At 47.3% G+C, this 24,550-nt stretch overlaps 2 protein-coding genes across 2 annotated transcripts; both read right to left on the bottom strand.

Moving 5' to 3' along the window:
* Window positions 1-6,193: 6,193 nt before the first annotated feature.
* On the bottom strand, window positions 6,194-10,538 carry LOC147348598 (serine protease 44-like). Its single transcript, XM_086368351.1, has 6 exons — window positions 10,430-10,538; window positions 10,035-10,223; window positions 9,633-9,792; window positions 8,992-9,254; window positions 8,408-8,565; window positions 6,194-7,061 (listed from the first exon to the last, which is right to left on the bottom strand). Exons 1-6 carry the CDS (start codon window positions 10,509-10,511, stop codon window positions 6,825-6,827), a joined length of 1,089 nt encoding a protein of 362 aa, XP_086224477.1. The 5' UTR covers window positions 10,512-10,538; the 3' UTR covers window positions 6,194-6,824.
* A 5,403-nt stretch (window positions 10,539-15,941) lies between these two features.
* LOC147348597 (serine protease 44-like) lies at window positions 15,942-20,133 on the bottom strand. The gene is made up of 6 exons (XM_086368350.1): window positions 19,692-20,133; window positions 19,218-19,374; window positions 18,297-18,562; window positions 17,378-17,541; window positions 16,660-16,806; window positions 15,942-16,545 (listed from the first exon to the last, which is right to left on the bottom strand). Exons 1-6 carry the CDS (start codon window positions 20,044-20,046, stop codon window positions 16,198-16,200), a joined length of 1,437 nt encoding a protein of 478 aa, XP_086224476.1. The 5' UTR covers window positions 20,047-20,133; the 3' UTR covers window positions 15,942-16,197.
* Window positions 20,134-24,550: the final 4,417 nt, after the last annotated feature.

Here is a 24,550-nt window from a genome sequence, read left to right as displayed (position 1 = left end):
TGGGAAATAAAGGAATAGAAAGGGAAATGCCAGGTCACACTGGTGCAGAACCAACAAAAGCTGGTATAGCAATATGGTCATTAGATCATAGCGTTTAAAGCAAAAATGATACAAGGGACAAAGGGAGTTATGTACCGTAAGACCAAGACATAAAGGATAGGATACAATGACAGCCTTTAAAACGGAAAGCGAATGGGACCAATTTACGGGAAACAGGGACTTCTTAAACACTCCTCTTAGGAAGCTGACAATTTACATAGGCAAAATTAGCAAAAATATAGACTACTTGACTCTCATAACTTATTGTCTAGACCTAACAGCACTATGATGAATTTTACAGCTACTGAGAGAGAACACTCTTACTGAACACATAGGCAACTTTCAGAATCAAAGCCCTAAGGAAAATCAATAATCTCAAGGAACCAATGTGATACACATTCTCTTCATGAGCCACACATCAGTAACAGTAAAACCAACTTTAAAAAATACTCTATTCCTGAAAAAAAGCCAAAACTCTAGACAAAGGTGCACCTTTAAAAATTAGGAAATCATGAGGGAAATTTGACATTTTAGAGATCAATGCCAATGAAAGCACTACCTATGAAGTTGTATATGATAAAGCCACAGTGGACTTCCAGATGTTCAAGCTGGATTTAGAAAAGGCAGAGGAACCAGAGATCAAATTGCCAACATCTGTTGGATCATAGAAAAAGCAAGAGAATTCCAGAAAAACATATACTTCTGCTTCACTGACTACACTAAAGCTTTTGGCTGTGTAGATCACAACAAACTGTGGAACATTCTTAAAGAGATGGGAATACCAGACCATCTTACCTACTTCTTGAGAAATCTGTACGCAGGTCAAGAAGCAACCATTAGAACCGGACATGGAACAACAGACTGGTTCCATACTGGGAAAGGAGTACGTCAAGCCTGTATATTGTCACCCTGCTTACTTAACTTATATGCAGAGTACATCATGCAAAATGCCGGGCTGGATGAAGCACAAGCTAGAATCAAGATTGCCGGGAGAAATATCAATAACCTCAGATAAGCAGATGATACCACCCTTATGGCAGAAAGTGAAGAGGAATTAAAGAATCTTTTGATGAAAGTGAAAGAGGAGAGTGAAAAAACTGGCTTAAAACTCAACATTCAAAAAACAAATATCATGGCATCCGGTCCCATCACTTCATGGCAAATAGATGGGGAAACAGTGGAAACAGTGATAGACTTTATTTTCTTGGGCTCCGAAATCACTGCAGATGGTGACTGTGGCCATGATATTAAAAGACACTTACTCCTTGAAAGAAAAGCTATGACCAACCTAGACAGCATATTAAAGAGCAGAGACATGTCTTTGCCAACAAAGGTCCATCTAGTCAAAGCTATGGTTTTTCCAGTAGTCGTGTATGGATGTGAGAGTTGGACTATGAAGAAAGCTGAAGAATTGATCCTTTTGAACTGTGGTGTTGGAGAAGACTCTTGAGAGTCCCTTGGAGTGCAAAGAGATCAAACCAGTCCAACCTAAAGGAAATCAGTCCTGAATATTCATTGCAAGAACTGATGCTGAAGCTGAAACTCCAGAGATCAGTGAGGGCACCCCCTTGAATGTGGGCTGGGAAGCTACCAGAAGCCAGACAAACCTCTTGAGAAGATTCGAATCAGAAGGCCTGCAGGCCACACAGGACCGAGAATAGTGCCTGGTCCATCTGCCAGACTGGAAAACCTCGAGTCACAGAACATTCCCTAGGGTATTTAGGAAGGTCTTGCCTCAGCAACAGGGAATAGTCTCTACACTGAGAATCACTCCAGGCCTGACAAAAAAGGTAAAAACAAGACGTGAGAACATCAGTTTCCAAGGAATTTAACTGCACCCCAAAAGAAAGTCCAAGAATATTTCTAGGAAAATATCAAACACCATTGTAAAGGTCACAATGTCTGGTTCTAATCACCTAACACCCACATTCAATTAGCCACCTATCATGGGATTAATCAAACAATCATAGTTAACCCAGAACTGAGACAAACGTTAAATGCACAGGCAAGAACAGTAGCACAGCCACTAGAACTGAGTCCTCCATACACAATTAAACTTTAGGTAGACATGCTGAAGATGTAAAAGGACTCCAATCAGACTCTGCTGCTGCTGCGGCTAAGTCGCTTCAGTTGTGTCCGACTCTGCGCGACCCCAGAGACGGCAGCCCGCCAGGCTCCCCCTAGGTATGAAAATGTGCATGAAGATGAAAAAGGTACACTGATGATGGGTTTAACACTATAATAAACAATTAGAAGAACTGATTGGGCAAGTCAAAGATGGACAGTTTTATTAAAAACAATTTCATAATGAAACACCGATACCAGAGCATAAAGTGCATTGTGAGCTGGGGACAAATACACATGTGACTGAACTTCCAAAGTATAGCAAGGAGAAGGATCAAAAGTAGTCAAAGAAATAATGCTGTGTATTTTCCAATCTGGTAAGAACTGTAACTCCAGAGATCTTACAATATGCTCCCCGAACACGAAAAAAAAGAAAGATGAAGACAAGAAGATCAACATACGACATAAGCAAATTGCTCAAAACAAATGAGAAAGTAAGAGGAAAAAGGTAAAAATGACAGGACATAGAAACAGGGGAAGCATGTCCTTCAGTTGAAGTCACTGAAGATGTTGCTGGGCATTCTTGTTTCAGCTCCCATAAGGATAAGAGATGTCCTCATCCTAGACTACTCAGTACCATGCTTTTGCATTTCTGTGCTATTGGCTGGTGATTTCCCTCTTTGAAAAGGCCCTGCCCAGACTGTTGCAGTGCTGTCTACTGCCCCTGAGGGCTCCAGCCTGGGATGCACACTGCAGAGAAAACAGATGGGTTAGGTCACCTCCACACAGGTAGGAACTACACTGCTGTTGGCCACGAGTTCAATGGCACTGAATCAACAGAGTGTATTAAATAAAGTGCTTTTAAGCAAAAAGAAACATAAGGTCACATATTTATCACTCAGTGAAAATGCTGTGATCAGAGGTTCCCAGGAGTCTAATCCTGCATTTGCCTGAGAAGCAACTCTTCAGAGCTGGCTAATTCAGTGCTCAAGCTGCTTCATAGAACATACCGCCACAAGAAACCTGATGATTTTGGCCACGAGGTCTTAGGGTGGTTTGTCACCCACCAATAGGTAACTAAAACACTTATTGAAAATCAGATTGTCCTACCTTGGCCTGGCCAAGGGTCCTAGATCAGTCCCCTGGAAACATACTTTGAGACAGATCTGTATGCCAGGGTTTGTTGAGGAGTGCTCTGGGGAGGATTCACACCTGGAAGGGAGCAGGTGAGGCAGAGCTGGGCAATAGGAGAAGCGTAGCAGTCATGGGGTTGCAACTGAGGTCTCAGCTGATCCTCAAGAAGCCCTTCCCAAGTTGTCCTAAAAGGAGGCAAGGAGGCTGGGCCTTCACATTCCTGCTTGACAGACAGACATTTAACATGGGCTACCTGCTGTGAAAGGGTGGCATCTTGAGTGAATTGAGTGTAGCGCTTGCCCGTGAGGGAGCTATGACTGTATTCACAGATGCTGGAGAACACGTGTGGCTTAGCAGAAATGCCACACTTCACTACTGAGCTCCTGAGTCCTTTGGACATGATCCTAGGATCCTTGTCATCTGGAGACCTTGCTCACCATCTGGTGTGACAGGATATTTCAGGGTGAATTCACACATTTCCTGGCCCACTCCTGGATACTACTCAAGGCATTTCTCCAAGAAGCCCTGGTTTCTGTGGGTAGAAAATCATTATTTCAAACCACAATTTGGGCATTAGAAACTCACATCGGTATGCCTCACTACTCCTTATGACTGGAAATTCACAGCATTTTGTGTTCTGTTTTGTGTCCTTGTCCTTTGAAGTCCAATATTTTTACTAGAACTCACTTCCTACCTGTCAATCTCATCTTCTCCCTGTGCTATCTAGCTCTTTCAGTTCAGTTCAGTTCAGTCACTCAGTCGTGTCCAGCTCTTTGCAGCCCATGGACTGCAGCACGCCAGGCTTCCTGTCCTTCACCACTCCCGGAGCTTGCTCAAACTCATGTCCATCGAGTCGGTGATGCCATCCAACCATCTCATCTTCTCTCCTCCCCTTGTCCCCCTGCCTTCAGTCTTTCCCAGCATCAAGGTCTTTTCCAGGGAGTCAATTCTTCACATCAGGGGGCCAAAGTACTAGAGTTTCAGCTTCAGCATCAGTCCTTCCAATGAATATTCAATACTGATTTCCTTTAGGATGGACTGGTTGGATCTCCTTGCAGTGCAAGGGACTCTGAAGAGTATTCTCCAACATCACAGTTTAAAAGCATCAATTCCTTGGTGCTCATCTCTCTTTATAGTCCAGCTCTCACATCCATACATGACCACTGAAAAAACCACAGCTTTGACTCGAAAGACCGCTGTTGGCAATGTACTGTCTCTGCTCTTTATATGCTGTCTAGGTTGGCCATAGCTTTTCTTCCAAGGAGCAAGCTCTTTCAGAGGGTGGTTCCATCCAGCCACCAAGCCCTGACCTAAGGGTCATCCTAATGACCACCTCTTCCCTCCCACCTGAGCCCCACATCTTATTCCTGCTCAGAGCCTAGTTCCTAATCACAACAGAAAGTCTGTATATTTGCCAGCAAGGGCAAAAATGGCTGCCATTACACTGGAGGCTGCCGCTCTCGTTTCTGAGAGGCCATGCCTGGCGTTTCTAGGCCTTGAGGCTGATGCTCAACATCTGAGTTACTTGAACTGAAATCCTTCGCCCACCACAGGCAGAACATTCTGCTGCCAGCAAACAAAGTGCACCCACATGAGGCTGTAGCCTCCCCAGGGCTTGGGATTCTCCTCCAGCAGGGGCTGGAACATCGGCTTCCCATGTGGGATTTTCCCTCTTTGACAAGACAACCTGGGCAGGAAAAGGAGGGCAAAGCAATGAGCTGAGAGGCCCTGAGAGAAAGGAGTAAGGTGACATAGGAGACATCAGTATTCACTTTCCATTCACTCACTCGCTCACCAAACAGTTCCTGAAATTGCTCTATCTGAAACCTGGAGCTGGAAGCGGGAAGACACAGAGTGTCTTAAGCTTGGGCACAAAATGCCACCAAGAGGAAAGCCGAGTAGGGAACCTGCCCAGGGCCACCAGAGTCAGGGGAGCCCAGGAGAAAGCACATTTTACGGCCCAGGGTTGTCCACAGGAGACACTCTGGGGAGGACTCAGTGCTCACAGTGGAGGCAGAGAATGAGAAATGAGGAGCCGTACTAACATTTCCAGCCACAGAACATCACTGGACAGAGCAGGGGAGCTTGTTCTGAAAGAAGGCTGCAGGTGAGAATGGTGTGGAACACACAGACTCAAGCCTTCAAGTCCGCACGACTGTTCATTTCCATAAATAACTGTACTAGAATGTATCTGTGTGTGCTCACTCATGTCAGACTCTTTGCGACCCCGTGGACTGTAGCTGCCAGGCTCCTCTGTCCATGGGATTTCCCAGGCAAGAATACTGGACTGGGTTGCCATTTCCTACTCCAGGGGAATCTTCCCAATCCATGATCTAACCTGCGGCTCCTGCACTGGCAGGCGGATTCTTTAGCAATGAGCCACCTGGGAAGCCCATAGTCCCTCTGAGGTCCATTTATATCTGGAAGCTTGAACACAGACCAAGGAAGGATGGGTGGACAGGACACAGAGCCTGGGAAAAGATCAGCAGCCAGTCCAGGTGACTATGGGACCCTAGGCCTGCTGATTGAGAAGCCACACACACACCCACAGAGCCAGACCCTCCATCCTAACCCCGTGAAAACTCAGCTCTTTGGGTCTCCTCCAGGCATGTCCCTTGCGGGGCGGCACGAGAGGTACAAGGCTGTGTGAGTGCGTCACGCCCTCATCTCCGCCCTCCTGCCTCCAGGCTCCCATGCAAACTCAGTTCCAACAGCCCCGCTTGGAGTGATGCTGACACCTACAAGAGGAGCATTAATGCCTAAAAGAGGCCCTGGACCCACTGCCTAAGACACCAGCAGGCTTCCATCCAGGTAGACAGGCTCCTCATCTCCCACCTTCTAGAGAGTAATGGACACCATGAAAGGTCCCTCAGCTCAGTGGGAAACTAGTTCTCTACAGCATGTTATATGCAACCCCACAACCTTCAGAAGAACAGAGATTCACAACACATAAGAGACTTTCTAAGCATTTATTGAGTTGACATCAGAAATCTCCACACTCCTTAATGTCTCAACACAACTTGGGGTGAGCCTGGATGTGGCCACTGGAGCACTGAGAAGGGAGTTCCAAGACTGAGCTGCCCCAGGAAGGCTTGTGTGGCAGAGGCTGGACCCTCACAGATGGATCCACGTCGGGAAGCAGGGGACCTTTGGCCAACCCAGACAACTGAGTCACATGCGGACGTGCTGAGGCCTCGCTCTCTCCCAACAATCACCATGTGCACTGATACGATAAAGTGTCAGATAATGCTGCTGCCAGGGATGATGTGAAGATGTTCTGCAAGATGTGGGTGAAGCACCCTGAAGCATCACCACAGGTCACTCTCCATCCAGCTGGGATGTTTTCACCCACTCCATCCCGGCAGACAAAGTGCAGCCATGGTATAGCGTGAATGAGGAAGGTTCCTAGAGTAGTGGGCTGGGAAACCTCCACAGTTCATTGCTGCTGCCAACTCTCTGATATGTGGATCTCCACGGGGTCAGTGGATCCCAAATGGATTTGAGGAAATAGCATTGAGTAGGAGTGGGAGGGAAGAGGCAGTGCTGGCATGAGTCTCAGAAACAGGAGGCAGTATGGACCAGGGTGATCACAGGGTCACCAGGATGCTCAGGGCCAACATCAGACACACCCATGGGATAAAGAATCCTCCTGAATCCAGAATAGAAGCCTGATTCATTGTACCATAAACCCAATCCTTGTAGAATCTAACGTCTGTGTACACTGCAGGCACTTCTTTCAAAGCACAGTGAATACCCCAGCTCACAATCCCCATCTGGATCCATCTGTCATTAAACTGACAGACCAGGGGACCCCCAGCATCTCCCTGGAGAAAAAGGAGAGACAAACAAACGCAGCAATGAATAGGGATCATCATCAGAAGGGCTGATAGTTCGCAAGGTCCCAGGGAGATAGGCACCAAGGTCTTTCCTCAGGCATCCACCAGGCCCAGGTTTCCTTGAATGACATTTGAGAGCTGAAAACTTCAATATCATCTGAGAAATACTATTCCTTCCCAGGTGCTCAGGAACCTACAGGAGCTATAAGGCCAGTAAGCCCTGAACATCAGTCCTGCCGGATATGTGCAAATTCTCCTTCAGTGCCCCTAACCCTCCCCTGCCCCTCTCCAAGCCTCCCACCACCCAGCAACTAAAGGGGCATCCCCTGGCACTGTGAGGAGCTTCCAGAGCCCTTCTCGGGCTCTAAGGCCAGAGTTTATTCCACTGGTCAGTCCTGGGCCTTCCTAGCTGCGACATTCTCTCACTATCATTCCAGCATGGGGGCGCCAGACTCCTCACCTCTACCCTGAAATCTCTCCCAGTCCCAGCTCCACACATTCAACTACATCCTCTTCCAGTGGCCCCTCTCTCCAAACACATCCAGACTTGCTAAACCCCCAGCTCGCACACACACTGCACACCAAGGAGTGATGTACACTGCTTGCTGCTCCCCAGTACTGTTCTGGTGGCCTAAAGGCCTGCCTGGACAGGACCAAGAAACGCAGCACAGCCTGCAGGCCACACGTTCTGACTCCAGCCCCTACTCTGGCCATACTGGCCTCCTCATTGCTCCAGACCGGAAACCCATTCCCTAAACATGACCAGTGCTTCAGACCTTGAGTCTCAGACTCACTGCTCCCTTTCCCACAGGTGATGTTCTCCTCTTGCCAGAATCCAAACACTCATCCTCTGAGACCTGTCCCCTGTCCCCTGCTCAGGAAGGCTGCTTGGGGCAGAGGGGAGGCTGTGGGCCCAGGATTCCTACAGGCACTCCCAAGGGGACCTGGAACTTCTGTCTCTGGAGGGCCCACATCTGTATAATAAGACGTATAATGTCCAGGTGGCAGGGTTGTGAGCCGGGAGACTGAGCTAATGTGGGTGAGTGCTCACACTGGCACATGAAGTGACTACAGAAAGAAATCAGTTATAGGAACTACGTGATTATCATCATCACCCCCAACTTCACCACACCCTGGCAGCACCCCCAGGATGGGAGGGCTGCTCCCTATTGGAGGAACAGGCCAGGCATGCTAGAGGTGTCTTGAGGGGTTCCCCAGGTAATCTCCTTAAGTAAAGGCTGAAAGAAGTGGTGAGAAATAACTCAGGCCCTGCTGCTGGGGATGAGGAAACTGCACAGCCTCAATACAGAGATGGTGAGGGACCATCAACTCACCTTGCAGGGGCCTCCACTCTTCTCAAGATAACCACAGACCATTCCTTTACGAACTACCTTGGGAAATGGTTTTTCCTGTTTCTTGACCATCCTATTACATGTCGTGTAGTGAAGAATGACTTGCTTAGTCTCCTGAAGAGTGGGTACATGTGACGGCCCTACAGAGAGACATTCAGTAATAAGTGGATCTGCATGAGTAGAACATGACAAGGTCCCCCAGATCCCATGGTGGGTCTTGATCAGGGCATTCACAGTCTTTCCCTCTTAGAGAAGGAAGAACAGTGGGTTTTGTCCCATTTGACACAGAAGGACCTGAGGCCAACGGCTGACATGGGGAGCAGACGAGGTAAGAAGCAAAGCCAAGTCAGAAGGAGGGACAGATCAACACAAAGACAAGGCTTCTTACAAGGCCTGATACAAAAGCAAGTGTCGTCACTCTGGGTATCCGCAGTAGCAGTGACAGGTGTCTGTACAGGGCAGGGTCACAGACTCTGGGTCAGGTAGTGCCCACGGGTTCCCTTCAGCCTGCAGGCCAACCCCAGGGCATCAGACATCCCCCCTCAGATCCTGCCAGCCAGTCTCACCAAATTGTAAAGTTCGGCCCCATCCAGTCGCCCAGCACACTGTCCCAGCTTTCACTTCAAAATCCTTTCCAGGAAGGCACACTGGCTGGATGTACGCAGAATAATTCACAGAGAGGGCCAGCAGAACAAGGGCAATGTCATGCCTCATAGTCTGATAATTATAGTAGTTATAGCAAATGATGTCTTGAACTGGAATGACCACTGCATTTTGGGAATTTGATTGTAACAATGTGTCTCCTAGGCGCACTGTATATTCCTCATGGCTGTGGGAAGACAACATGCCCCTCACAGAGATGCTGGCGGGGCTACACTCCCCTCCACCCCTTCCAGGTTCTTCCCAGCCTGTTCCCATCTCCTACCAGCCATCAGCCTTTCCTCCCTCTAAACAACATCCCCTCCTCATCCCAAACCACTGGAGTCAGTGATTCTCCAAGTGAGGTCCCAGGAGCACAGAACAGCACCCAGGATCTTGGTAGAAATGCAAGACTCGTGTTTCACTCAGAGTGAATACAAACTCGGGGCTGTGACCTCATTTTAAGGTAAAGAATGGAGAGATCGGGTAGGGGCTCAGGTAGGAGGCAGGCCTGGCTCCTTGTCAGGCAGCCTGACCCGCAGCCCAAGCCCACTGCCCCAAAACTTACCCTCTTACACAGTGAGCTGACGTCAGTACCCAACGTGGCGCAATGAGGGAGCCTCCACATTTGTGGACATTGTTGATCTGCAGGCTCACCTGCCAGGGCCACTTTCTCTCAGGGGATGGCACTCCACCAACTATCCGCATAACCCGATGGCCACATGTTCCTGTCCTCGGTACAAAGGACCGGAGGTGACGCTGCTGCCTCCCTCCTAATACCCCCACCGCGCCCACCACACCCGCCTCCTCCACCCCCACAACTACCAGCGCCTCCTCTAACATCAGCGACACCACGCCCACCCCGCTCAATTCCGCCAGGACAGCCTGACCCTTCAGCACCCCCATCAGCCAGGCAGTATGCCTCAGGGGATTCCAGGCAGGCCTATGCCGTCCCGCACAGACGCAGTACCTTGAGGAGGCAGCGGTTCAAAAGCGGGAGTCTGTGCAGGTTTCAAAGTCTCTCCCACTGGAGTTATGGGAGGCACAGGAGACACAGGGTGTGCTGAAACATTCACGGATGTCGGGTATCCTGAAGTTGAGGGGGTCCCCTGCAATGTGGGGCTCATTGTAGAGGCCCCCTTGGGTCCGTCACCCTCACCTGGGGAAGATGAAAGAACAATGGGAAGAGGAGCTGACCAGAATGCACCCCACACATCACTGGGCCATTGGCATGGCAGCCCGCTCACCCTCAAACCCCACCTCCCATCCCCCACGACCCACCCGCCAAATCCCATGACCCACCCCCACCCCCCGACGAGGAGCCCAAGACCAGTCTCCTCTCATTCCTGCCCGCCCGGGCCTCACTGAGAAGTGGCTGAAAGACAAGGAGCCAGACCAGGAGGCCCAAGGAGCCGCCGCCACAGCGGGGGACACCTGGGGCCGCCATGGGCACTTCTGCTCGCCTCTGCACTCTGCAGCGCCCCCTCGCGGAGGCTCCGTGCCTGCCCTCCTGTTGGCGGGATCACACCACCAGACCGCGGACGAATCCCAAAGAGGCTCCTCCAAGATCTTCCCCTCCAGGTTATTCAACAAACACATATTCTACCCAGTGTTCTTAAGACCCTTGAACATATAATTAAGTCCTTCGCCTTAGAGATCGTCTGGATTCTATCCCTCAGCGTGATATAACCACAGGAACCCTTTAAAAAAAAGAAAGAAAAGCAACCTGCCCAATGAATGATTTAAAGAATTAAAAAAAGAAGAAGAAAGTATGGTAAATAGGAAATACAGGGGAAAACAGCAGTTTTGAGTCTGCATATAGTACCGTCTGCAGTACATGTGAATGAGTAAAACATACCAAACAACAAAAGGACTTTCATATTGGAGGAAAATGCAAGGTCCAGAAATGAGACTCTTTGAAGAGACAAATGTATACAAAGAGATACAGACACATGGAAAATAAAGGAATAGAAAGGGAAATGCCAGGTCACACTGGTGCAAAAAACCCCAAAAAAGCTAGGAGTAACAATTTGGTAATTAGATGAAGCATTTCAGGCAAAGGTTGTATAAGGGACAATGGGAATTACAGTAAGAACAAGACATGAAGAAGGGGATGCAACGACAAGCCTTTAAAAGGTAAAGCAAATGAGACCAACTTATGGGAACTGGGGCTTCTTACATACTACTCTTGGGAAGCTGATAATTTACATAGGCAAAACTAAGCAAATACACAGACTATTTCACTCTCACAACTCATCACCTAGACCTAACTGCACTATGATGAATTTTACAACTACCAACAGAGAACACTCACTCTTATTGAACACATAGAGACCTTTCAGAATCAAGGCCCTCAAGAAAATCAGTAATCTCAAGGAATCAATGTGTTGATTCTGTTCATGAGCCACACATCAATAACATGAAAATCAACTTGAAAAAAAAAAAAAAAACTCTTCCTGAAACAAAGCCAAAACTCTAGATAATGATCCTCCTTTTAAAATTAGGAAATTATTTTTAAAAAATTAGGAAATCATGAGGGAAATTTGACATTTTGAGGATCAATACCACGGAAAGCATTACCTATGAAATTGCATGTGATACAGCCATAGTAGTAGTCCCAGAAAGGAATTTATAGCCGTGACTATATCAGAAAACAAAGACAACTGATAACAAATGAGCTAACTCAACTAAAAATGGGGAAAAAACCATAGAGTAAACTCAGTGAGAAAGTTTGGGAGAAAGGAGGAAATAATGAAAAACAGGAACAGGAAAAAATAAAATAGAGAAAAATTAAAGAGAGGATTGACACAATCTGAACTCTGTTCTTTGAAAAGCTTAATAAGAGAGAACGTTTTAGAAAACAAGAGAAAAAACATATTACAAAATGAAAAAAGGGAAGCAACTTAGGCACATGTTTAATCCTTAAAGAATACTACTAAATGCCTCTGTGAACGCTCCTATGGCCAAGAGAGAACAATGGGCACTGCCCTTCCTGCCTCAAAAAGCCAAAAAAAGACAAAAATATGAAACAACCCTTTTCAAGACACTGGACACCAGGCCACAAAGGATGGACTGCTGAGTGAGGGAGTGAGCCTACTACTGCCCTGCTGACTGCCCGAGGCAGGGCTGCAGACAGACAGTGGGGAAAGTGTCAAAGGAATTTAACTGCACCCCAAAATAAAGCCCAAGAATATTTCTGGGAAAGTATCAGACACCAGGGAAAGGTCACAATGTCTGGTATCTGATCACCTAATACTCCCCACTCGAGGAACAAGAAAATACAACCCATCAAGGCAACAGTCAATCAATCACAACAAACCCAGAACGGACACAAACATTAAATGCACAGGCAAGACTAGTGAAACAGCCACTCGGACTGTGTCCTACATACACACGCAGACTTTAGGTAGACATGCTAAAGATGGAAAAGGATGCCAAGCAAACTCTAGATATAAAACCCGGCATGTGTGAGATGAAAAACATACAGTAGGGTGGGATTAACACCACAATAAACATCTAGAAAAAGCCATTAACAAACTCAGAGGCATGACAATTTAAAAAAAAACAAAACCACACATGAAACACCAGTAAGAAAGCATAAAGAAACAGCACTGTGAGCTGGGAACTAATACATGGGTCACGGAACTTCCAAAGTGTTTCAGACAGAGAGACAAAAATATTGTAAGAAAAAATAGCAAATACTCTTCAAATATGATAAAAGCTGTAACTCCAGAGATCTAAAAAGCTCAATGAACATCAAACGAAGAAACATGAAGACAAGAAGATCAAAGTACAATATCAGAAAATTTCTCAAAACAAAAAAATAAGAGGAAAAAAATGAAAATGACAGGACATTTTGTAGCGGATGCAGTGGAAGTAATGTGCTTAGTTGAAGTCACCAAAGGCGTTGCTGGGCTTTCTTGTTTCAGCTCTCATATTATAAACAGACGTCCTACTCCGAGTCTACTCAGTGCCATATTTTTGCATTTCTGTGCTGTTGGCTGGTGATTTCCCTGTTTGAAAAGGCTCCACCCATTATGCTGGAGTGCTGTCTAGCACCCCTGAGGGCTCCAGCCTGGGATGCACACTGCAGAGAAAACAGATGGGTTAGGTCACCTCCACACAGGTAGGAACTACACTGCTGTTGGCCACGAGTTCAATGGCACTGAATCAACAGAGTGTATTAAATAAAGTGCTTTTAAGCAAAAAGAAACATAAAAAAAGATTGCCTTTTTATCACTTAGTGAAAATGCTGTGATCAGAGGTTCCCAGGAGTCTAATCCTGCATTTGCCTGAGAAGCAACTCTTCAGAGCTGGCTAATTCAGTGCTCAGAGCTGCTTCATAGAACATATCACCACAAAACCTGATGATTTTACCATGAGTGCTTAGGGTGCTTTGTCACCCACCAATAGGTAACTGACGCACTTACTGAAAGTCAGATTGTCCTACCTTGGCCTGGCCAAGGGTCCTAGATCAGTGCCCTGGAAACACACTTTGAGACAGATCTGTATGCCAGGGTTTGTTGAGGAGTGCTCTGGGGAAGATTCACACCTGGAAGGGAGCAGGTGAGGCAGAGCTGGGCAATAAGAGAAGCTTAGCAGTCATGGGGTTGCAACTGAGGTCTCAGCTGATCCTCAAGAAGCCCTTCCCAAGTTGTCCTAAAAGGAGGCAAGGAGGCTGGGCCTTCACATTCCTGCTTGACAGACAGATATTTAACATGGGCTACCTGCTGTGAAAGGGTGGCATCTTGAGTGAATTGAGTGTAGCGCTTGCCCGTGAGGGAGCTATGACAGATGCTGGAGAACACGTGTGACTTAGCAGAAATGCCACGCTTCACTACTGAGCTCCTGAGTCCTTTGGACATGATCCTAGGATCCTTGTCATCTGGAGACCTTGCTCACCATCTGGTGTGATAGGATATTTCAGGGTGAATTCATACATTTCCTGGCCCACTCCTGGATACTACTCAAGCCATTTCTCCGAGAAGCCCTGGTTTCTGTGGGTAGAAAATCATTATTTCAAACCACAATTTGGGCATTAGAAACTCACATAGGTATGCCTCACTACTCCTAATGACTGGAAGCCTGCAGCATTTTCTATTGGGTTTTGTGTCCTTGTCTTTTGAAGTCCAATATTTTCACTAGAACTCACTTCCTACCTGTCAATCTCCTCCTCTCCCTGTAAGCTAGCTCTTTCAGAGGGTGGTTCCATCCAGCCACCAAGCCCTGACCTAAGGGTCATCCTAATGACCACCTCTTCCCTCCCACCTGAGCCCCACATCTTATTCCTGCTCAGAGCCTAGTTCCTAATCACAACAGAAAGTCTGTATATTTGCCAGCAAGGGCAAAAATGGCTGCCATTACACTGGAGGCTGCCGCTCTCGTTTCTGAGAGGCCATGCCTGGCGTTTCTAGGCCTTGAGGCTGATGCTCAACATCTGAGTTACTTGAACTGAAATCCCTCGCCCACCACAGGAAGAACATTCTGCTGCCAGCAAACAAAGTGCACCCACATGAGGCTGTAGCCTCCCCAGGGCTTGGGATTCTCCTCCAGCAGGGGCTGGAACATCGGCTTCCCATGTGGGATTTTCCCTCTTTGACAAGACAACCTGGGCAGGAAAAGGAGGGCAGAGCAGTGAGCTGAGAGGCCCTGAGAGAAAGGAGTAAGGTGACAGAGGAGACATCAGTATTCACTTTCCATTCACTCACTCGCTCACCAAACAGTTCCTGAAATTGCTCTACCTGAAACCTGGAGCTGGAAGCAGGAAGACACAGAGTGTCTTAAGCTTGGGCACAAAATGCCACCAAGAGGAAAGCCGAGTAAGGAACCTGCCCAAGGGCCACCAGAGTCAGGGGAGCCCAGGAGAAAGCACATTTCACGGCCCAGGGTCGTCCACAGGAGACACTCTGGGGAGGACTCAGTGCTCATAGTGGAGGCAGAGAACGAGAAATGAGGAGCTGTACTGACATTCTCAGCAACAGAACATCACTGGACAGAGCAGGGGAGCTTGTTCTGAAAGAAGGCTGCAGGTGAGAATGGCATGGAATAGCCAGACTCAGGCCTCTGAGTCCGCATGACTGTTCATTTCTGTAAATAACTGTACTAGAATGTATCTGTGTGTGCTCACTCATGTCAGACTCGTTGCAACCCCGTGGACTGTAGCTGCCAGGCTCCTCTGTCCATGGGATTTCCCAGGCAAGAATACTGGACTGGGTTGCCATTTCCTACTCCAGGGGAATCTTCCCAACCCATGATCTAACCTGCAGCTCCTGCACTGGCAGGCGGATTCTTTAACAGTGAGCCACCTGGGAAGCCCATGGTTCCGCTGAGGTCCACTTATATCTGGAAGCTTGAACACAGACCAAGGAAGGATGGGTGGACAGGACACAGAGCCTGGGAAAAGATCAGCAGCCAGTCCAGGTGACTATGGGACCCTAGGCCTGCTGATTGAGAAGCCACACACACACCCACAGAGCCAGACCCTCCATCCTAACCCCGTGAAAACTCAGCTCTTTGGGTCTCCTCCAGGCATGTCCCTTGTGGGGCGGCACGAGAGGTACAAGGCTGTGTGAGTGCGTCACGCCCTCATCTCCGCCCTCCTTCCTCCAGGCTCCCATGCAAACTCAGTTCCAACAGCCCCGCTTGGAGTGATGCTGACACCTACAAGAGGAGCATTAATGCCTAAAAGAGGCCCTGGACCCACTGCCTAAGACACCAGCAGGCTTCCATCCAGGTAGACAGGCTCCTCATCTCCCACCTTCTAGAGAGTAATGGACACCATGAAAGGTCCCTCAGCTCAGTGGGAAACTAGTTCTCTACAGCATGTTATATGCAACCCCACAACCTTCAGAAGAACAGAGATTCACAACACATAAGAGACTTTCTAAGCATTTATTGAGTTGACATCAGAAATCTCCACACTCCTTAATGTCTCAACACAACTTGGGGTGAGCCTGGATGTGGCCACTGGAGCACTGGGAAGGGGGTTCCAAGACTGAGCTGCCCCAGGAAGGCTTGTGTGGCAGAGGCTGGACCCTCACAGATGGATCCACGTCGGGAAGCAGGGGACCTTTGGCCAACCCAGACAACTGAGTCACATGCGGACGTGCTGAGGCCTCGCTCTCTCCCAACAATCACCATGTGCACTGATACGATAAAGTGTCAGATAATGCTGCTGCCAGGGATGATGTGAAGATGTTCTGCAAGACGTGGGTGAAGCACCCTGAGGGATCACCGCAGGTCACTCTCCATCCAGCTGGGATTGTTTCAGCCACTCCTTCCCAGCAGCAAAATGCGGCCATGGTGTAGGTGTAGATGCGGTAGGTTCCTGGAGCAGCAGGCTGGAAAACTCTCAAGGTTTCTTGCTTCCATTTCTCAGTCACGTGGACCTCCACATGGTCAATGGATTCCAAATTAAACTGAGGATAGGGCACTGAGTAGGAGTCAGAGGTCAGAGGCAGTGCTAGTCCAAGACTCAGAAACTGGAAGAAACGTGACCAGGGTGATCACGGGGTCAGCAGGATGCTCCAAGGCAGCACCAGACACAGAGGCAGGCTGAAGTAGCCCGTTGAATCTGTATGAGAGGTCTTACTCACTCTAGCAACGAGCCAATCCTTGTAGAAACTCACTTCTGTATAAACTCCTGGATACCCGCTGCGACCACAGCCAATGCCCCAGCTCACAATCCCCACTTGGACCCATGAATTATTAAATTCACAGACCAGGGGACCCCCAGAATCTCCCTAGATAAAGATAAAGAAACAAACACAGTGATGGAAGAGGGACAGCGTCATAACAGCCTAGTAGCCATGCAAGGCAGTGGGAAGATGGACGTGCATGGGGCTCCCCAGGCACCACTAGGGCTCCAGCAGCCCTAGGTTTCCATGTGTATGAGATCTGAGATTTGATAACATTTACCCAAATTGTGTATGTCATCAATACAGTCTATACCAAAAACTGAATATTCTCAAAGAAAATGTATGTACTCTGAGATATTAGTAATGAATAAAATCCTTACCTGTTTATATTGCCTGTCACTTAGAAGAGGCTATAACACATGACTTGTATTATTGGTATTTCATGCCTGACTCTCCCCTCCTCCCCTGTCTCCCTCTAGGCAGCATCAGGACCTCTCTCCTGAAGCATCAGGTCAGACCAGCCCAGCAGAGCCTTGGTGGCTTGTCCCCTTAAACCCTCAACTTGAAGACAGGTGACACAGGCACTGCCAGATCATGTAGGTCCTACCGCCTGTGGATGAGGAACATCTGGGAGGACAGCTAAAATGCAAAGGCAGCAAAGGGCCCATGAACTCACCTGGCAGGCATCCTTTCCTTTGGAGCTGATAGCACAGACAGTCCCCTCCTTGACCACATCAAACTGACTTTCCAACTTTTCGCTGAGCACCTCATTACAAGTCTCATAGCGAAGAATGTTTAGCTCAGCCTCCTGAAGCTCTTGTGTAGAAGCTTGTGGTACATCTGTAGAGAGAATTTAGGAGTAGTTTAGATCTGCCTAGTGGGACAAGACAGGTGCCCCCGGTACCCACTCTGGGTCTCAATACAATGTGTTCACATACAGACACCCTCGTAGGGGCAGTGGATATTGTTCCTGTTTGACACTACAGGACATGAGGCCCAGCGCTGATATGGCGAGAGTGGTAAAGAATCCAAACCAAGACAGGTAGAGAAGAACTAATAGAGGCAACCTGAGAAATTAAAACTAAATATCTGTCACTCTGAGCATCATTAGTAATAGCAACAGGTGTCCTGTCCATCAGTAAAGTATTTTTAGTTTAGAGCAGGATCAGACTCTCAAGACACATAGTACCCCAAGAGTACCAAACCCACCCTCTCCCCAGGGATAGAAGTCTCTACAGTTTCTTCCAGAGGCATTCAATGGCCTCTTCTCAGTCACAGGAAGCTCCCTGTCCACCAAGACCAGTACTTCCAGTTGGGACAGCTCAGAGTAGCTGACAGATCGACATCCCCTGAGTTTAATAATCCACCCTGGAGAGAACCCACTTTGCTTGTCGCTCAAGCCCCCAGGTCCTGACATACTAACAAAAATTTGTAACACCATCAAATGACTCCCATCAGCATCTTCTCCACCCTCCTCCCTTACCTACTTGCTAGAAAATTGCCTGTCTCTCCCTTTAGTTTGGAGGCCCACACCTGGGCACCAGGCAGCCCCTTCCCCAGCCCAAATTTGCTGCCATCTTGCTTCAAAGTCTCACCTTCTTCCTTTACTTTTCCCCATCCAGTCACCCAGCACTCTGTACCAGCTTGGACCATGAAAGCCTTTTCAGGGAGGCACACGGGTTGGATGCTCGCAGAGAAATTCACAGGGAAGGCGAGCAGAGCAAGGGCAATGTCATTTTCGATTATTCCGATAGGATTGAAATGTTTGTGGATAACGATGTCTTGGACTGGGACCGTGACTGCCATTGTGGAGGTTTGCTGCAACTGTGTGATTCCCATCTTCACTGTGTATTCCACATGGCTGCAGAGAGATCCTGGAAGCTCTACACTCCCCTTCCACATCTTCTAGGCTCCCAGCCTCGTCCTATCTCCAAAGCCGCTCATCAGTCACCTCCCTCCCTCCAGACCACATCCCTTCCCAGATCCCTGATCAAGCGGTTCTCAAAGTCTGGTCCCCAGATGAGCAGCATTGACCTCACATGGGGGCTTGGTAGAAACACAAATTCTCAGGTCCCACTCCTGACCTACTGAATCAGGGGATGGAGACACACAGTTATTGTTTTAACAAGTTCTATGGGTGTACCCATGCTCATTAAAGTTTGAAACCACTGAAAGTAAAGCCAAATTGATCAGCTACAGTCCATTCCCCTTAAATATTTCCTCTTGCAAGTCTTTGCGCATATATTTTTTCCCTCTCCACGTCTTGCCACTTGACTTGAAGGCTAATCCACACAGGCTTTTTAAAAAAAAAAAAAAAAAAAAGGAGCTCTGAACCTGATTTGGGGTTTGACTTTCCAGCCTATCAAGGGCCCTGACATTACCTACCTCTGACTATAGCCTGAAGAGCTATAGTCAGGGACTGTGACCCTTGATTTTAGATGAGGAAGAGGAAGCTCAGGAAGGGGTTAGGACTGGCTCTAACCTGAAGCCAAAAGCCCAGAGCCCCCAAAACTCACCCAAATATGCAATGGGCCGCGGTCAACACCCACCGACTGCCAATGAGGGAGCCTCCGCATATGTGTTTTTGATTGACCTGCAAGCTGACCTGCCACGGCCACTTCTTCTCTGCGGCTGGCCTTCCACCAACTATCCTCGAAGTCCGACGGCCACACGCTAGAGCAGGTCAATGAAGGGAGAGGACTGAAAGTGAAGCCATTGACACCACTGCCACCAGAGCCCGATGAGCCTCAGAAGTCTCAGAACCCTCAAAACAATGCCATGTCCCCTCCAAGCCCCAGGCCAGGCCTGTGTTCCCCTAAGACTCCTCAGAGAATGGCCATGTCCTCTCAGATCTCAGGGGCAGAGTTGGGTCTGCTCAGATGGCCCAGGGAAAACTTGTGCCTCCTGAGAGTCTCCTCCCCCAGAGCAGGGGCACCTGCCCCTCACCCCAGGCTAGTTCTCTGCCACAGGGCTTGGCCAGGAAACATCACCTGAAGGAAAGAGGGGTTTGGGGGTCTCTCCTGGTGCCTGTGGGAGTGTCATAGCCTTGTATGAATCAGAGTCATTTAAGGTAAACGCCACCAAATTGGGGGCTACCGAAGTCATACGGGATTCAGGGGCCCCGGAAGTTCCCGGGGCTCCTGAAGGAGGCAGCTTCCAATGGCGTGCTCCGGGGTCCTCGCGACCACCCCCCAAGGTAGGTGGAGAGGGTGAGGGCAGAGCTGACCTGCCCTGCGCCCCCTCCCCACCCACCAGGGCCTCACTGAGCCAAGGTTGAAGGGCCAGGAGCCAGACTAGGAGGCCCAGGGAGCCGCTGCCGCTCTGGAGGACACCTGGAGACGCCATGGCACCTCTGGTAGTCGCCTCCAGGCTCTGCGGCGCCCCCTCGCGGCGGCTGCACGCCTGCCCTCCTGATGGTGGGGAAATGGCTCTGTCGTGGGGGCAACCCGCCCTGCCCCGCCCCGCCCCATCCCGCCCCCACCTATGGGGTCATCAGAGGGGCGGGGCCTGGGCCAGGCAGCGCCACGGAGTTGTGACTCAGGCGAGTCCTTTCTCTTCCCCGGCTCTGAGCGGACTCATTAATGAGTGACTCCCAGATGCCTGACATCCCCTGGCCAAGGTCCCTGGCCACAGAGAGTGACAGCCACGCCACTGCCGCACAGAGATGCGTCCATCACTCCCTGTAGGGCTGGATTAGGCCTTTCCTGGCATTTCCCTCCCCTTCTTGTTGGCAGTAAAAATTTAAATTCCTCAATATAAATGCTGCACTGAACGTTAGCAACACTGAGTTAGGCATGATACTGATATCTTTTTAAAAATCTACATCCACATGAAAAGAACCATTGGTAAAATGCAAATTAAAATCACAGTGAGATATCACTACACATCTAATAGACTGGCTAAACTTTGAAAATTGTGACAACACCAAATACTGACACAGATGCAGGTACGCTGGACCACTCATACACCGTGGTAGGAATGTAAAATATTACAGCCGCTTTGGGAAACAGATCTGCAGTTTCTTATAAAACAGAATGTGCAATTACCATATGACTCAGTAATTGCACTCCTGGGCATTTATCCCAGTGAAATAAAGATTTACATACACACTCGTACAGGCACAGACACACAAATACTTCAACAAATGTTTATAGTGGCTAAATTCATGGTAGCCAACATCTGGAAACAACCTTGTAATAGAATAATGGCTTCCCAGAGAAATTCCCATTCTAATCACTGGAACTTGTGACTATATTACCTTACATGGCAAAAAGAATGTGATAAAATTTAAAACTCTGGAGAAAAGAAGATTAACCTAGATTGCATACATAAAAGTGGCCACAATGCTTTGCAGCTCCTCCTGTCAAGAGACAAAATCAGGGGCTTCCTTAGTGACTCAGTGGTAAAGAGTCTGCCTGCCCATGCAGGAGACATGGGATTGATCCCTGATCTGGGAAGATCTCGCATGACGTGAGTAACCAAGATGTGTGTCTCAACTACTGAGTCTGTGCTCTGGAGCCTGGAAGCTGCAACTGCTGAGCCCACATGCCGTAACTACTAAACTCTGCGAGTCGTAGAGCCCACGCCCTGCGACCAGAGAAGCCGCTGCAATGGAAAACCTATGCACTGGGACTAGAGAGTGGCTCCTGCTCGCCACAGCTAGAGAAAAGCCCGCACGGCAATGGAGACTGCTCAGACAGCCTAAAATAAATAAATGAAATAATTCTTTTAAATCACTAGGAAGAGAACTCAATAGTTTTTTAAAAAAAGAGAGAGGCAAAGTCAGACTGTGATAGAAGCAGCCACGTCGTGCTGTGCTGTGCTTAGTCGCTTCAGTTGTGTCCGACTCTTTGCGAGCTGACGGACTGCAGCCCGCCTGGCTCCTCTGGCCACGGGATTCTCCGGGCAAGAATAATGGAGTGCGTTGCCATGCCCTCCTTCAGGGGATTTTCCCAACCCAGGGATCAAACCCACATCTCTTATGTCTCCTGCATTGGCAAGAGGGTTCTTTCCTACCAGCACCACCTTGGAAGCCCCACTTGGTCTATCGGTTCAGTCGCTCAGTCATGTCCGACTCTTTGCGACCCCATGGACGCAAGGCTTCCCAGTCTATCACCAACTCCCGGAGTTTGCTCAAACTCATGTCCATTGAGTCAGTGATGCCATCCAACCATCTCATCCTCTGCCGTCCCCTTCTCCTCCTGTCTTCAATCTTGCGCAGCATCAGGATCTTTTCCAGTGAGTCAGTTCTTCACATCAAGTGGCCAAAGTATTGGTCTATATGACCTGGCAAATCCTATGGTGCTAGAGTTTGCTGTGGTGAATTAAAATGCTTGTAAGAAGTCTTTGCTATGTCCTAATTAGAGAGTCACTGTATAGAGATCCCTACAGTTCTGAAGCAAGACCACACACTCTGCTGCAAAGAAACTATATTCTTTGAAAAGCAACTTCTGGCACACTACTGAATCCTAAAAAGAAACTAAATACCAGACCACAGGACATTATGTGACTAAGAGACCAGTGCCTCCTATCATAAGGTGAATATTTAGCCAAATTAAGTCATAAACTCAGTTAGAAAAAGCAAATTCACCACTCATTGGAAGCCATATATTTGGGATTAGATCATGGCAGGTCCTGAAGACACAAGTAAGCTGTGCAAAGAAAAGGCGTAGACACCACCATCCCCCATCATGGCACTTATCTATATTGAACTGAAGCTTCTCCATCAGTTCACACTCATAGCCTGATAGGCAGGATCCTATGACCAATTGATGAAAGAAGAAAAAACCTGGGCCTGGTTCACAGATGGGCTCAAAATCTTAGTGCCAGCTGAAAAGAGACAGCTGTGGCACTAGAACCTCATTGAGTAGTTACGTATACACATGTACATTCTTTATATAGCCAGCATTGCCTGCTGATAATGCCTTTGCTGACACCACTCTCAGTGGACTCAAGAAACATGTAACTTGCCATCATGGAATCCTGAGTAACATCACCTGACATACAGGGGCCTGCTTTTTGATCAGGAAGGTGCCAAGTAGGTACATGGTTAAAGGATCACTGGAACAGTCATAAACTTCATTATATAGAAGTTAGAGGATTGATCAAATACTGGAATGGCCTCTGTATTAGTTTTCTCTGTTCTGTAACAAATACAAATTCAGTGGCTTAAAACACATTTACTACACATTTACTATCTTGCAGTTCCTGTGGGCCAGGAGTCCAGGCACAGTTTACCTGGGTCTTCTGTAAGGCTGCAGTCAAGGTGTCAGCCAGGGCCAGGTTCTCATCCAAAGGGAGACTCGACTGGAGAAGAGTTTCCTTCCAAGCTCAGTCAGTTGTTGCCTGAATTTGTTTTCTGCTGTTGTGGGACTCATGGCAGCTTGCTTTTCCAAAGCTAGCCAGGGCGAGAAAGACACAGAATGAGTCCTCAGCAAGGTAAGAGTTTTACATATTGCAACATAATGTTAAGGGTGACATCCCACTCCTGAAATCAATCAATCAGATTCACTTTTCAAATTTCCTTGATGGGGAAGTAAAAATGACTAATTTTATTAAGTAGTGACCTTTTGGTCCACATTTATTTAAGATTCGGGGTGATGAAATGACAATTATGCACAAAGCACTTCTGCTGTATAAAAAAGTCTTTTGGACTCTTTGGGAGAGGGAGAGGGTGGGATGATTTGGGAGAATGGCATTGAAACATGTATAATATTATATATGAAACGAGTCGCCAGTCCAGGTTTGATGCATGATACTGGATGCTTGGGGCTGGTGCACTGGGACGACCCAGAGGGATGGTACGGGGAGGGTGGAGGGAGGAGGGTTCAGGATGGGGAACATGTGTATACCTGTGGCAGATTCATGTTGATATATGGCAAAATCAATACAATATTGTAAAGTTAAAAAATAAAATAAATAAATAAATGGAAAAAAAAATCATTGAATTGTACACTAAAAGTGAGTGAATTTTATGATATGTAAATTATGCCTCAATAAAAGTTTTCAGAAACCTGAAAAAAAAAATAAATTAAAAAAAAAATCCAAAGAGCAGAAATACACCAAACAGCAAATAGGTCCAAGATGAAATGTTTAAAAATAATGGATTATTTCCATTATCTGAATGGTGGAGACTGTTTCAGAGTTTTTATATATATCAAAACACATTTAATTGTTCACTTAAAATATATGAATTGCATTTTATGTAAATTACCCATCAATAAAGCTCTGGAAAAAAAAAGTAGGATGTTCACTCAAGCAAACTGTACATCTGTTAAGCTGACTTATCAGCTTTTATCATGGGATATCAGTTTTACTTAAAAGAGTGACTAATAAATTGTGGTAATTTAGACTTACATATTTGGCAGACATATGATCAAGAATAAAGTTTTTTTAAAGAGTCTGCAACTTTTAAGAAAACAAGTGACAGTATTTGTTGCCAATGATAAGATTTGAGCTTAGAGGTGAAAAGTTTTGGAAAATTTATATTTGCTCTCATGAGTTCAACACCTTTCCAATAGTTAAATACTTTTCTGACAACAGTAGTGGTAACATGAGTGAGTGTGATTTTTTATTATGTAATGAAATGTGTCAACATTTGGGAATTCTATATAACAAAGTGAACCAATATTTTTCAATGATTTACAAAATTATGCATAGTTTCAAAAGATCCATTAGAAGTGAAAGATAGACTTCTGAAGTTCAGTGTATTTTCATATCCTTACTTGTCATCTGTGCCTTCTTTCTATAAAATGTTTGCTCATAATATCTACTCAGTTTTACATTTGAGCTGATTTTAAAGTACTTTCTGTTTAGTTTTTTTATATGCGTCCTAATCTTTTGTTGGAGT

This window comes from Bos grunniens, chromosome 22 (genome assembly GCF_055505025.1).
Source record: "Bos grunniens cultivar Pamir isolate PY7600 chromosome 22, Bosgru_T2T1.0, whole genome shotgun sequence".
Taxonomy (NCBI): Eukaryota; Metazoa; Chordata; class Mammalia; order Artiodactyla; family Bovidae; genus Bos; species Bos grunniens.
Note: the sequence above shows the minus strand (reverse complement) of the source record. Positions and strands in the feature narration are given on the sequence as shown.

Coding starts and splice junctions, on each gene's coding strand:
- LOC147348598 (XM_086368351.1), bottom strand. CDS start 10,511: ATGGCGGCCCCAGGTGTCCCCCGCTGTGGCGGCGGCTCCTTGGGCCTC. Junction 9,255..9,632: donor TCAGCTCACTGTGTAAGAGG/GTAAGTTTTGGG, acceptor GTCTTCCCACAG/CCATGAGGAATATACAGTGC. Junction 8,566..8,991: donor GGGCCGAACTTTACAATTTG/GTGAGACTGGCT, acceptor GTCTCTCTGTAG/GGCCGTCACATGTACCCACT.
- LOC147348597 (XM_086368350.1), bottom strand. CDS start 20,046: ATGGCGTCTCCAGGTGTCCTCCAGAGCGGCAGCGGCTCCCTGGGCCTC. Junction 19,375..19,691: donor CAAACCCCTCTTTCCTTCAG/GTGATGTTTCCT, acceptor GACCTGCTCTAG/CGTGTGGCCGTCGGACTTCG. Junction 16,807..17,377: donor AAGGAAAGGATGCCTGCCAG/GTGAGTTCATGG, acceptor ATCTTTATCTAG/GGAGATTCTGGGGGTCCCCT.